The 12,576-nt window shown below is 46.7% G+C and overlaps 1 protein-coding gene across 1 annotated transcript in view; it reads right to left on the bottom strand.

The window, feature by feature from the left end:
- Nucleotides 1–12,576, bottom strand: part of LOC149334065 (neprilysin-1-like) — a 68,652-nt gene that overhangs the window by 26,877 nt on the left and 29,199 nt on the right. The window contains exons 6-9 of the mRNA XM_089557852.1: nt 9,138–9,334; nt 7,555–7,749; nt 1,644–1,730; nt 591–721 (exon numbers count right to left, since the gene is read on the bottom strand). Of these exons, the coding sequence (XP_089413978.1) occupies nt 591–721; nt 1,644–1,730; nt 7,555–7,749; nt 9,138–9,334 (610 nt within the window). The remainder of the gene's footprint in view (nt 1–590; nt 722–1,643; nt 1,731–7,554; nt 7,750–9,137; nt 9,335–12,576) is intronic.

The raw sequence follows: 12,576 nt of genomic DNA, 5'->3' as shown, positions 1-12,576 counted from the left end.
GGAAGTGGAAATTTACTTTTAAGAAATATAGGGTTGCCACGCTGCGTTGAGGGCTAGGGCGGGGCATCACGCATGTAGTCTGCGTGTTGATGACAGCGATGGAATGGGCGCCCAAACGCCACCCTAGACAAAACATACTTTTTCGTGATGCCCATTCCAGGTCTTGTGCCGATGTCCCACGTGAATTTGATTAACCAAATAAATCAACTAAATGCTCTACGCCCACATGACGAGGAGATGATTCTTCCCGCTCTGCAGGAGCGTGTATGCTAGCGATGCAATTTCTCAAATCTTAAAGCTTTGTCGTTTATCCTCCAATGCCCTCGTCGCATCATGCCTCTGGCTTCCCCACTTGGTTAATTTTAAAGTTTACGTGCGTATAATTCGCATTCAACTGCCAGCTTGGGATGACGTGAAAACCAAAATAGTGACCTTTTTCGGTCCAAACCTAATTTCTAATAGGGAATTCGAAGTACATTGTTTTTTTTTGTTTAAGCAGAAACGTTACAACGCCAAGTATAAGCTTTTCTCAAACAGCCTCTGACATTAGGGAGCATGCTGTTTTTTCGACCGTCGGAGATTGTGCTTACGGATTCACGGTGTGCAGAAACTTGGTCGTCGAAGCGTAGTAAGGCTCAGCGAAAATCGTCACTGGCTCGCTCATTTTTAGCGTGATATTCACTCGCTCGAATTCCTTGTTCAAGAGTTCCAGCAACGGAAGCTGCGCAGAGATGAAGGAAAGTATAGGCGTGAATGATATGTCAAGCAAAGAAAAAAATATTACATTGGCTACCGTGAATACCCCCGTACTTACTGCGAGGCTTGACAGCCTGCATATGCTGTCCAGGTAATGATTACATGTGCTTGATTTCTTCGTTGCGAAATATACAGTTTAGGAAATATATAGTTTCCTACCGTCTTTACATTTTCGCGTGACGCTCCATCAGAGGCGTCACTCTTTTTAATGTCGGCGTGTTTCTATCGGCCAGCAATCACGATTTTAGGGAGCCGATACCCAGCGGCCCATTTAAACGCGGTAACGATTACGGGTCCTTACAGGTGCAATACCAAATGAGAGGCGTAAAGGGGAAACTATTCGCGTAGGAGGGATGGGGCAGATTGAGGAGGCTTCAAGGTTACAGTGACAAAAGACATGGTCAGCTAACACAAAACAGAGGGCCACGTGTGCTCTGACTCACAAGTGAAAGCTTGTTGAAGCATAGACAAAGCTCACAATCGCTTTCACAGGCAATGGCGCAACACGGAACTGGGTTTCTCAGTGGACGTAACCCATGCAAGTGACATCTCAATAAAACAAATCAATGGAAGGCTTGGCTACACACGCAAGCCACACCTATACACATAATAAGACGGAACAAACACATGAACCAGCAGACCCTGAGTTTTTACAAAATGTGGTAATGAATTGAGTGCATTCCAGCTTACCCCAGTGTAAAAAAAAAGTCCGTGGATGCCACATTCATTAATTACCTTTTATTTTCACTGCGACGCTCCCACATAGCAAAGTAAAAGCGCCTGCGTACAAGCGTACTCCCAACTTAGCTAGCTTCCTTCTATCCACGCCACTTTCTTTAACAGTGAAGTGCTAAAGAAGGCAGAAATACCGAGTGCGCTGCACTTACTCCGGTAAATTTTCGCTCAAGTGTGCTTATCCTTGTCCTTTTGTAATGTTTCAACGCATTTCGCCTCTCTTCCTTTGGGGCTGTTCTCTGAAAAAATATGCGACAAAGAAAATAGCATTTGTTATTTCTGATAAATATAGGATCGCAATTCTACACGAATATCGACTGCAGTTCTTAGTAGAATCCCGATTGACTGTGCGGGTGGCATATTCATCCGGTGCATATTGGGAGGGTATTGAAGCCAGTCCATTAATGCACAGACGCCACGTTGAAGCAGCCACAGTGCAACTAAAATTGCATTCATGAACACGATCTGTAGGATAGTGCACAGGGAGATCTGCAGGAAAACCACTCAAAACACGGTCTTTCGTTGGATTTCAACACATGTTTCAGAAGTGTTATTGAAGCTGCCAGGCGCACTCTTTAAACCAGTCCTGGCCCCATGTTTAGTGTGCTACTCACTTGCTTTTTTCTTTAGTCAAAGAGACGCATACGTCTCTCTTCTCGCGATAAGGTCCTGTGTCGTAACTCTTCTGTTAGCGAGAAGGTTGGCTTTTCTCTGTTCCTACGGCAAACTAGGATCGCAGTACAGACTGTTTAGAGGCTGTCTTGCTTTTAACTATTGAACTTCAATTGCCGTTCGCAGCACTACTGCTATCAGGCATATGCCGGCTGTTCACGTACAGGGTGTTTCACCTAAGACTTCACACAATTTTTAAAAATGGAGTTTTTGAGTGATAGAAGCAATTTTTTCAGCATTGTATTGTCACTGGTAAACTACCTAAGAATGCAGGTAAGATTTGCTAAGTACCAGGATGGTTAACTAATATTGAACAGTAAACTTTTTAACTATTACTCTTGGGTTCACATATTTACAGGTGTGTAGCACGCAGTAAGTAATATCCTCATAAGCGTTTAAAACTTCGAAAACGTGATTACCTTCGGCGCTGTGGCACAAAAATATTTTGGCTGTTTCGTCGAGTTACGTGCACTGGAGAGGTTACTTTGCCTGCAAGCTTCTCTAAAGCGCATGCATTTTAAAGCGATATAGGCGGAATTTGTTGGGTCACAGCGATGGCAATAACCTCGTTATAGAAATTCTAAAACTGATATGGTTATTACTTACGGTGGGCTAGACGTCTCTCAATAATTAAGGAGCCCAACAGCAATTGTTAGAAAGTTAACGATTTAACTGACTTATTTAACTATTTATCTAACTGGTTTGGTTTATGGGGTTTAACGTCCCAAAGCGACTAAGGCTATGAGAGACGCCGTAGTGAAGGGCTCCGGAAATTTCGACCACCTGGGGTTCTTTAACGTGCACTGACATCGCACAGTACACGGGCCTCTAGAATTTCTCCTCCAAAGAAATTCCAGCCGCCGCGGCCGGGATCGAACCCGCGTCTTTCGGGTCAGCAGCCGAGCACCATAACCGCTGAGCCACCGCGGCGGCCTATTTATCTAACTATTTAGTCAGTTAACTAAAGTTAACTAGTTAGCACGCCGTAGCTGCATTCGGATGCACTTAACAATTGACAATGCTATGCCGAAAAAAGCCCTCTTCGAACTCAGAAAGCGTATCTTTAAAACTTCTGTACGATATCAGGAGAAACAACCTGTATATTATAACAACGGTCAGGCGCACCTTCCCCACCATCGCGGTGAAGGCCTAATGCACTAAGGCACCAGGCAAGCGTAGGCTCTGCGTCGGCGCGTGCTGGTTTCGCGCCCGGAGCCCAAGAAAAGCTTTTTTTTCCTTTCTACGAAAGCATGTCGTTACCTTCACGTTTCTAAATAATGCGCGCGGTCTGACCATGCCAGTGTGCTCAACTGCTGGGCATTCTGGGTGTGCATATTGCAAGTGCACATTTCGCTGTTAATACGACAACACTACTTGGCTCGTTTTGCGAAAACCCCGCCGTGCCCAGAAAGCCGTTGCAAAAGCGTTTTGGAGAAACGCGGCCCGCTAATGGCGTCATCATCCCTCCTGGAGCGTTGGGCAGCACAAGGCAGGGGCAGACAGCGAAAGGCAACTTGACTTTGGCGATCAAAGCAAATAGGTTTGGAGGCGCCTCTCCTCCCTTTGATGGCTGTACAAAGCCGTCTGCACTCAAGACGGGGGCGGCTAAACCCTCCCTCTCGTGCACCGGGCGAGGGGTCATCGTCCCGTTAGACTTGATGTGGTGCATAGCGGCGTGTTGGCTCCGCGGTACGCAAGGAAATATGATGCGCAGTGTCGGAATTCATGAAAACGCGGCTTACAGAGTTTTAATTATCCTGGTTTGAATCACTCGCGTCCATATCACCAGAAGAGAAAGCAAAGCATAGGCAGATGCGGTAGTTCACTGCCGACGAAGTAAGCGACAATCGCAATGCAGCGAAACTTGCGGTTCCTTTAGTGTTTGCTTTCCATGTTCAAGAAAATTGGGCTTTACTATCCACCGAAGCAACACAAGCGAATTTAACTATATGGGCTGTCATCTGCCCTCGCAAGCCTGCTCTTTCCTTTTTGCCGCAGCAAGTGAGAAAAATGAAATGAAAATTCGCTTCCAGAAAAAGAAATAGCGCAAAAACTGTCTCACATACCTCGGCCGCCATCCGAACCACGCAGTAACGGGAGGGATAAAAGAGGGAGTAAAAGAAGACAAGAAAAAAGATGTTCAGTAGTGGAGGTCTCCGAAATAATTTCCACCACCTCGGAATCTTTACCGTGCACTGACATCTCCAGGTGGTCGAAATTATTCCGTAGACGAGTACTTTTCACACTAACAGCCTAGGTTTTGAAGCGAAAGCTTCACTACTGGACCTCGTGCTTCGATCGCCAAATGCCTAGTTTTCACCTTAAAAAAACTTGAGCTTCGAAAGCAAGGGAAATGCACATAACTGTCCCCATGGGACAGTGGACACCTTAGTCTAGCATCAAGCTACGAATTCGGGGGTGCAGGAGCTTGGAAAGCAAAAGGAAAGACGCATAACTGCCTTTTTGGAACAGTGGATACCTCGGTCATGCTGTAAGCTACGTGGCGGTGGTGGTGATGAAAACTATCATCAGGAAGGGACAGGAGGTATGTTTGTATCAGCCTGTAAGGGACCGATTCTTACAAGCACCAGGTGGAGATCCCTAGTCTGGGACCCCAGTGGCGGTGGTCGCCGCCTGGGCACGCTCGACTAAGGATTGTTGAGCCGGTAAGTCGTGGCAGCCGAACAGGGTCGCCTCCCGGTCCTCCCGGGTTGGGTTGGGGATGGGGAGAATAACCGGGTTGGAGGGGCAGGCCCACACCATGTGATAGGTATCAGAAGACACAGCACTACAGTGCGGGCAGCTGCCGCTAAAGGAGGGTTCAAAATGTTTTAGCGCTGCCGGGCACAGCAAAGTATTGGTGACAAGGCGGAGAAGGAGCCGCTCATCCGCCTTCTTGAGGCCTTTTCATGGGCGGGGGTAAAGGCGACGGCTACCTTGATAGTAGGTTGTAACTTACTTGAAGGTATAGAACAGGTTAAAACCTGGTTCCTGATCGGGGGGGGGGGGGGGGGGGGGAGGAGAAAACTCCCGCTGAGAGAGCGCGCGGGCGGCTACGTCTCCTGCCTCGTTTACTGCCATCCCTTGATGAGCAGAGGCCCATATAAGGCGGTAATGACAGTTGTGCGCTGTATGCGTTGGCACTGACGACGTTGTGCCAGAAATGCGGAACTGAAGCCATGGGCGGTCAGCGTTCATTGTGTTCGTTGGCACTGGCGTGGAGAACGTTTTGCTGTCCGATGATTTTAAGGAAACGAAGTGCGCATAACTGGCTCCCTTGTTCAGTGGACGTCAGAATCACGCTTATAGATACGTGGCGTGATGTAGAGATGTGGGCTGCATGCGTTAGCGCTGACAACGTTGTGGTAGACATGCGGCACTGCTGCAACAGGCGGAAGCATTAATTGGGCGAACAAACTCGTCCGATCAGCCATAACTGCCACCTGCCAGGGTGGCATGGTGGGTGCCTCGACTCAACGTTACAGACGCAAGACCACCTATAGTTGCCCGATACGCCGTAGTTTTCACTCTCTAACCAGGTTCATCCGTAGTTGAACCGCCGCTAATTTTTTTAACATCGCTGCGCTAGGTTATAAAAACGAGGAGGGCCTTCGCACGTCAATGTCAAAAAGAATAATATGAATGTCCAGTTTTCTGTCGTTTACTCAGATATGATCTTTGGAAAATAACTTCAGTAATATAGTTAAACAAGTTGTTGCGAGAAGCTTAATTCTTATAATTTACTGGAAAGCTTGTAGATTGGGCACAGCTTGGTAAAATATTGCTTTCTTTTTAATGTAACAATCTATACTTTTTAGCGATTGGGGTGAACGAGTAAGTTTCATTAATTTAAGGCTGAAATAGCCTGATCGCTAAGAATAAATTCTCGGCGGCACCGGTCGTCAAAGGTGCGAGTTTTTCATATTCATGCGATACCACATCCGACTTCTACAGCGAGCAGGCACATTAAACCTTGCACTTGGCGCATTATGCCTTAGTTGGTTATGTGCTACTGACCACAACATAATAAATAACTGACTTGTTACATAACTGACATAACTGACTTAGTACTGGCGCACTTAAATGTAGCAACATTCCCTATCCTTTCGTTGGTTTCGGTGACTGTGGGCAATTCATATGTGTGCCACAAGAAGCCCCTGATTTCCCTACCTTCGCCTGCTTAACAGCTTAGTGAGGGCTTTGGTTCTCGCAGTCTTCGTGCAGTTGGAAACATAGGAGAGTTCATCAAGCGCTTCTGCGTTCCATCACGCTCCACAGGAAACCCGCGGCAATACAGAATGTGCTACGTCCGCCGTTAAGGACGCGACGTTGGCGCTCGTGAGCACTGTCAATGATAGGTTACAGGCAGTATAAATACCCGCGAAAGTAGAAGATGGACGGCATGGAAAGTGTCGCAACTTGTCTGAGCGAAAAGCTCTGGTTACAATATCATAGCAAACGGCGTTCTCTGTTTCTTTTTTATCCTGAAAGAAAGGCTTTTAAGAAGACCTTCACCCTTCTTAGGAAATTTGCTCTAATGCGTCGTACTTGTCAGCTTACGTATTACGCGATTGCGTTAGGACCTCGTTCCAAAGAAAACTCAGCGTCGGCCGTCGTCCGGTTTTAGTCGGGAAAAATCCCGCAATTGCCGAAATCAAAATACAGAAAAATAAAATTGCCGGCATTCTGGCTGGAACGCTTGGCGCTTAATTGTACTGAAACAATTGGTGTGTTTGTGTATGGGTATGTAGTGACGTAGTATGTCGTGCAGTGGAAACTAAGTAGTAATTGATGATGGATAATCGGTTATTACTATCGGTAATTTTGATTGCAATCGATATCCATCATCACTAATGAGATTGTGAATCCGCAACAGTTGAGAAATGAGAAACAAAAAGGAATAAAAAGACAAAAAAGCAGCACAAGGCGCTATCGCGTCTACTCCTAAGCCGAACCTTATGCGTGCTCCTGATTTTTCAAAACGGTGCTGTACGCATGGTTCCGACCGTCAGTCGCAGTACCATTTTGACAGCTTTGAATGGGACCTTTTCTGTCTTTCACGATGAATTACGCAGAACCCTTGAAGGCAGTGCTTAAATTTATTTCCTGTTAAATGATATGGCCCGAGAGTTCTTAGTGGAATATACCACTGACATCCAGTGCTTCCAGAAAACGCTAACACATCTTGCAAGGCCACGAATGCATTTCCCTGTCTAATTTAATTTTTTTTCTAATTGAACTAGCTTCTTAAACACGAGCGCAGCTGCCTTTCCATATCAGGAACTCATGCAAAAATTGAAGAAGCATAACCTAGCCTCCCATGCAAATATCGCGGAATCGCATTATGACAGGCTACAGCTTCACGACGATGTCCTAATTTTTCTACCTTACCTTGGCTACTTCGCTTTCGAAAGCGAATACTTCTTCGGCAAGCTCTTTGGCCTTCCGTTGGTTCATTTTCGGTCTCATGATAATGAAGGCCGTTTGCAAGAGGGTCTTGTAAGCTTCAACGATTCTTCTGTAGGCAGACTTGTGGGGTTTTATGAGCTCGTTTCTTCCCAGCAGAGGGAATGATATTTGGTCAAGCTGAAAGCAGAAACGTAGACTCATGTCTCACTTTTTGTCCAGAAACAGTGCTTTGTCCAAAAACTGAAGAATCGGCATTAGCGTTCTTTTCGAGCATTCTGTGTAGCTTGTCGGCACCTTACGCTTTCATGGGTGCCGAAAGGCGGGTTAGGCTGAGGTTTTCGCTCCTTTTCTTATCGTATCAAATGAAATTAACCTGCGTCTTATTGCTTTTTTCTCCTCGCAATACTGTGAAAAATTAACGATCGTCGATGTTTTCTCACAACGGTAACAATAAGTATTTGGTACCACTTAAAAATGAAACAAAAAGTGCATGCCTTCGATATCTCAACGCCATCTGTCATTTAATGTTTCCCGATAAAAATTAACATAAGGCGACAAATAATAGTTGCTACACTTTTCTGGCACTATTGTCTGGGTTTCACAAGCACTCAAGCACCCAATGAAAAGAAGGATTTCACGTAAACAGATTCACTGCTTAAACCTTATGACGCTCTATTCAACATACGCTGCGAGTGTTTAAACAGCAGTTATATCCTCCAAGACTTCTAAGTGCTTGCCTCAGGATAATCAAATGTACGGGATCGTCCATATAGCGTTCTCCCTTGTTTTTATGCGAGCTAAAAAGATTTGAATTCCTGAATTATTAAACATGTTTCATCTGCGCTGCGATAGCTAGGGCAACCAAGAAGCTAATCTTAAGAAAGGGAACTTGCAAACGATGAACACATTGCATCCAGCGTCATAAAGACAGAAATTAAAAGGAGGCACAGTTTACTCAAAACAGGAGATTTACTCCGTCAGTTATGTAGAAGCACCATGTCTGCCCTCCCGTGATGATTTCGTGATTAAAACTACTGACTAAGTAAAGTACTTATATTCTATAATTATGCGATAGCTTCAGCCAAAGGTTGTTTTTTTTCCGCGGCTTACACGTCCGCATACTTTAGTCCTTCCACTAGCCTGCCTAAATAAATCTTGATATCTTTATTCTGCCCTACTAACTCTACTGCTCTCGGGTGCAGTGCAAGAATGATTTCTCAACAAATGACTATGGCCGGTGAGATACGGCAATCCATATTTCGCAAAACACGAAGTGAAAATGGCGTAGAGTGCGGAAACACAACTAGATGGGCGGCCTCTGCCGGATGCAAGGGAGAAATCGTACTGCACACACAGTGCTGTGTGTGTCGTGTCCTCTTTTTCTGTCCCGTGTAAGCGCGCTGTTTTCGGTGAAATCCTACTGCCTTCTCTATGATGCGCCTGTAAATCATGTTTGACGAAAAATTACATTCTGTTCGTTGTTAGGAGAAAAGCTACCGTTAATGTATATCTTACGGCGTTGTTCATAAGCGTTCGCTTTCTTGTTATTGGTAAGGATTACTTACATTGATAATGTTGGATGATAAGTCCTTCATGTCCCTCGTGACAGACACGCTGAACAGAGGCGCCATGCCTGTCTTAAGGAGGACGTCTTTGAAATCGTGAAATAATTTCTGGTTCTTTCTGACTAACGGCCAGGCCTTGAAGCCATTCTTGGCTAGGATTTTTTTCAACTGATTGAAGCTTCTCCTGTCAGGATTCTCTGTTGGGCGAGAATGTAAGATACACCATTAAGGATGTAGATTATGTAATGCTCTCGTTTTAGCATTCATGAGGCTTTCAAAGACATTTGGTGGGTAGAATCACATGCCCGCGTATAACAATTACTTCTAGAGGTAAATAAGGAACTCTATTTTCGCTTCAGTCTCTGCGAGTGTCGTCGTAAATGCATGGCATTAAGGTTAAGCCTAAGAAGCAAAAATTGCTATAATTAAAGTCATAAAAATCGATCTTTTGACTTTAATTCTTGGACCATTTTACGAAACCTCTGACCATACCTCTTCAGACCGCCAACCTTTTCGTTTTCGCAAGTTATACGACGGCTTGTGCCACCGATGTCATCTACGAGATTCCCTTGGCTTGCGAAAAATCCTACATTGGTCTGAGGAGCATTGCGCGAACGACCGACTTAGGCAACATGCAAGAAATATAAAAAAAATAATGAAGGTCAGCGACTTCTTGAACACTGCAGGGCTTGCACCAGCTGTATACCACGGTTACGTGATGTGAGTATTCTGGGAGAGGCAGACGACAAACAGCTCATGAAACTTTCGAAGCCTTTTGAATTATAAATGCGCCTTCAAACTGGGTCAGTGACAGTTTGGCTAATCTATGTGAGGCTAAGAGGAAATTACTTTCACGCACGCTATGATAAGACCCCATGGTTGCCTTTGCCGGTTGCCGTGTACGTGTGCATATGCGCTATAATTTTGGGAGGGTATATAATGTCGATCGCTTTCGCCTCATTAAACAGTTGTGACTAAGCGCCCGTCTTGACTACTTTATTGTATGTTGTACGTCTCGGCTCTAGAGTCCTTTCATTAGTCTGACAACGAACTAGCCCAGCACTTAACTCTTTTGAAGTCCTGGGCAACTTGTTTAATGCTTGCTGGTGTTAAGCCCGGTCCCGACAAAGTTCGCGCCGTCAATGATTTCCCCAGTCTATGTTCGCCCAGTGATGTCGGCTGTTTCATCGGGCTGTGTTCTTATTTTCGCCGGTTTCTCGGTGATTTTGCGGAAGACGCCCGCTTTCTCACCAATCTTCTGAGGAAAGAGGTTCCATTCCATTGGGGCCCAGAGCAAGCTGACGCTTTATCAAGCCTCACCAACCAATCTAATTTGTTGCCCTTCCACCCATCTACATCTACGGAACTTTGCACTTATGCCATTGACCATTGGATTAGCGCCATCTTTGCTCAGTGGCAACGCGACTACCACTGCGTGATTGCCCATGCAAACCGCCTCCTTTCTTAACCGGAGGAGAGCTATTCCATCACAACGCGGGAGTGCCTGGCGGTCGTTTGGTCCCTTGCGAAATTCCGCCCTTACGTTTTTGGCCGATCATTCATTTACCAAACGCCAAGCTTTACAATGGTTCTCTTCCTTCAAGGACCCGACTGGTCGGCTTGGGAGAGAGAGAGAAAAAAAACTTTATTTACACAGGAATTCGGGGCACGCCTCAGGGTCCCCGCACGACCCCACTGCACTCAAGTGTTTATGTTCCTAAGGTCCATAACACTGGCAGCCCGGCCGGTGGCGATGGTCTGCACGGCCGGGTCCTCCGAGCGCAGCAGGGTCTCCCAGTCCTCCCAGGTCTTCAGGCTCTCTAGGTCCCGCGGGGAAGGGTCCGGCGGAACGAGGGAAATGATGTGGAGGGAAGAGGCGAAGGGTTATGGGCATACAGCGCATGCCGGAGTGGGGAAGGAGGGATGATAGTGGGCTAGGTTAAGGGGTCAGGGGAGAGTGTGTGTCTGTAGTCTGCGCTTGGGAGCTGGGCGCTGCTCTTTAAAGGTTGTACATTTTCCGCCGTCCAGAGACATGGTCGATACCACGAAACGCACAGACTGCCTGTTCGTCATCCCGTTCATCCTCCTTCCTCTACAGAATATGCCTGTGGCGGCCTTGTCTCGTCTATCACAGAGTTTTCCCTCATTGCCGATGAATGTCGGATGAATCCAACCCAATGCTTCATCATCGACTGTCTCAACGCCGACCACCCTGAATGTTCCCTCGCTATTTTCGTAATTAACGAGAGCACGCTATAGTGCTGCAATATGCAACCTGATGGCGCAGAGCTCTTGCTTGTCTTCCCCAAAATCAGCGCTTTGTCATCGTCGAACAGCTCCATTACGCCCCACAGCTGATCGCCTTAGTGTCGCTCGCGCATACGCCCGCGTTCGCCGGCATTTTCTCAGGCATTGCTTCTGTCGCTTCTTACAATGCTACGTAGCCGTTTTCGAGTGCCGTGAACTCCGGAAGAAGCCCTAGGTTCTGCCTTCCGTACATTTGCAACCAACGGGCAACACGGCCACTTTATTTTCTCGTGTTGTTCGTAAAACCCTTCCAAATTGGGAAATTGGTTTTTGAGGAATGGGAATAGAAAATAGCCCAGTAACTGTGTCACATCTCGGTACACACCCAAACTCTGCCGTAAGGAAAGCGAGAAAGGAGGGATTCAGAGAAGAAAGGAAGAAAGAAGTGTCGTAGTGTAGGCCTTCGGAATAATTTGACCACCTGGGGATCTTTCAAAAATGCACTGACATCGCACAGCGCACGGTCGCATTTTTCGTTCCGCCTCCATCGAAACGCGGCCGCCGCGGACGGGTTCAAACCCGGGAATTCGACTCAGTAGCCGAGCGCCTTAACCACTCAGCCACCGGATGTGCTTAGACCTTTTTGGATTTCCGCCGCCTCAGTTAACATGTGCATCGACGTCGCCGGTGATTACACGAGTACCCTGCGGAACGCCTTCACATGCGCCCTCGCCACCAACCGAGAGTGACAAGGCTGGCTTCCTTGTACGACGTCTTACTCCACCATGGCGCCCTTCGTCAAATGCTCATCGACCGTGGCCGCTGCTTTCTCCTGCAGAAATTTCCCATGGCTTATCCATCTCAGACGAACGGCCTTACAGAAGGTCTGAACCACAATCTCACAGCCAAGCTCACTATGTATATTTCCATTGATCACTGAAATTGAGATGCTGCCGACTATTTGAGACTTTCCCGTATAATTCTTCTCGCCATGATGCCGCTGGGTACTCGCCCTTCTATTTTCTCTTTGTACGAGTCTCACTCCGCCCTTCGACACCATACTGCTCGCCGCCGATTCCGTGAGCACTTATGCTCATGATATCATCGCCCGAGTCGACGCCACCGACCACGTTGCTAGTCTGTGTCTTTCTGCCTTCCAAGGTTCTTAAAACCGCCGTTACGACAGTAATAA

Source organism: Amblyomma mixtum, chromosome 8 (genome assembly GCF_055824585.1).
Source record: "Amblyomma mixtum isolate Tamu chromosome 8, ASM5582458v1, whole genome shotgun sequence".
NCBI classification, from domain to species: domain Eukaryota; kingdom Metazoa; phylum Arthropoda; class Arachnida; order Ixodida; family Ixodidae; genus Amblyomma; species Amblyomma mixtum.
This window is presented reverse-complemented; position numbering and strand designations above follow the sequence as displayed.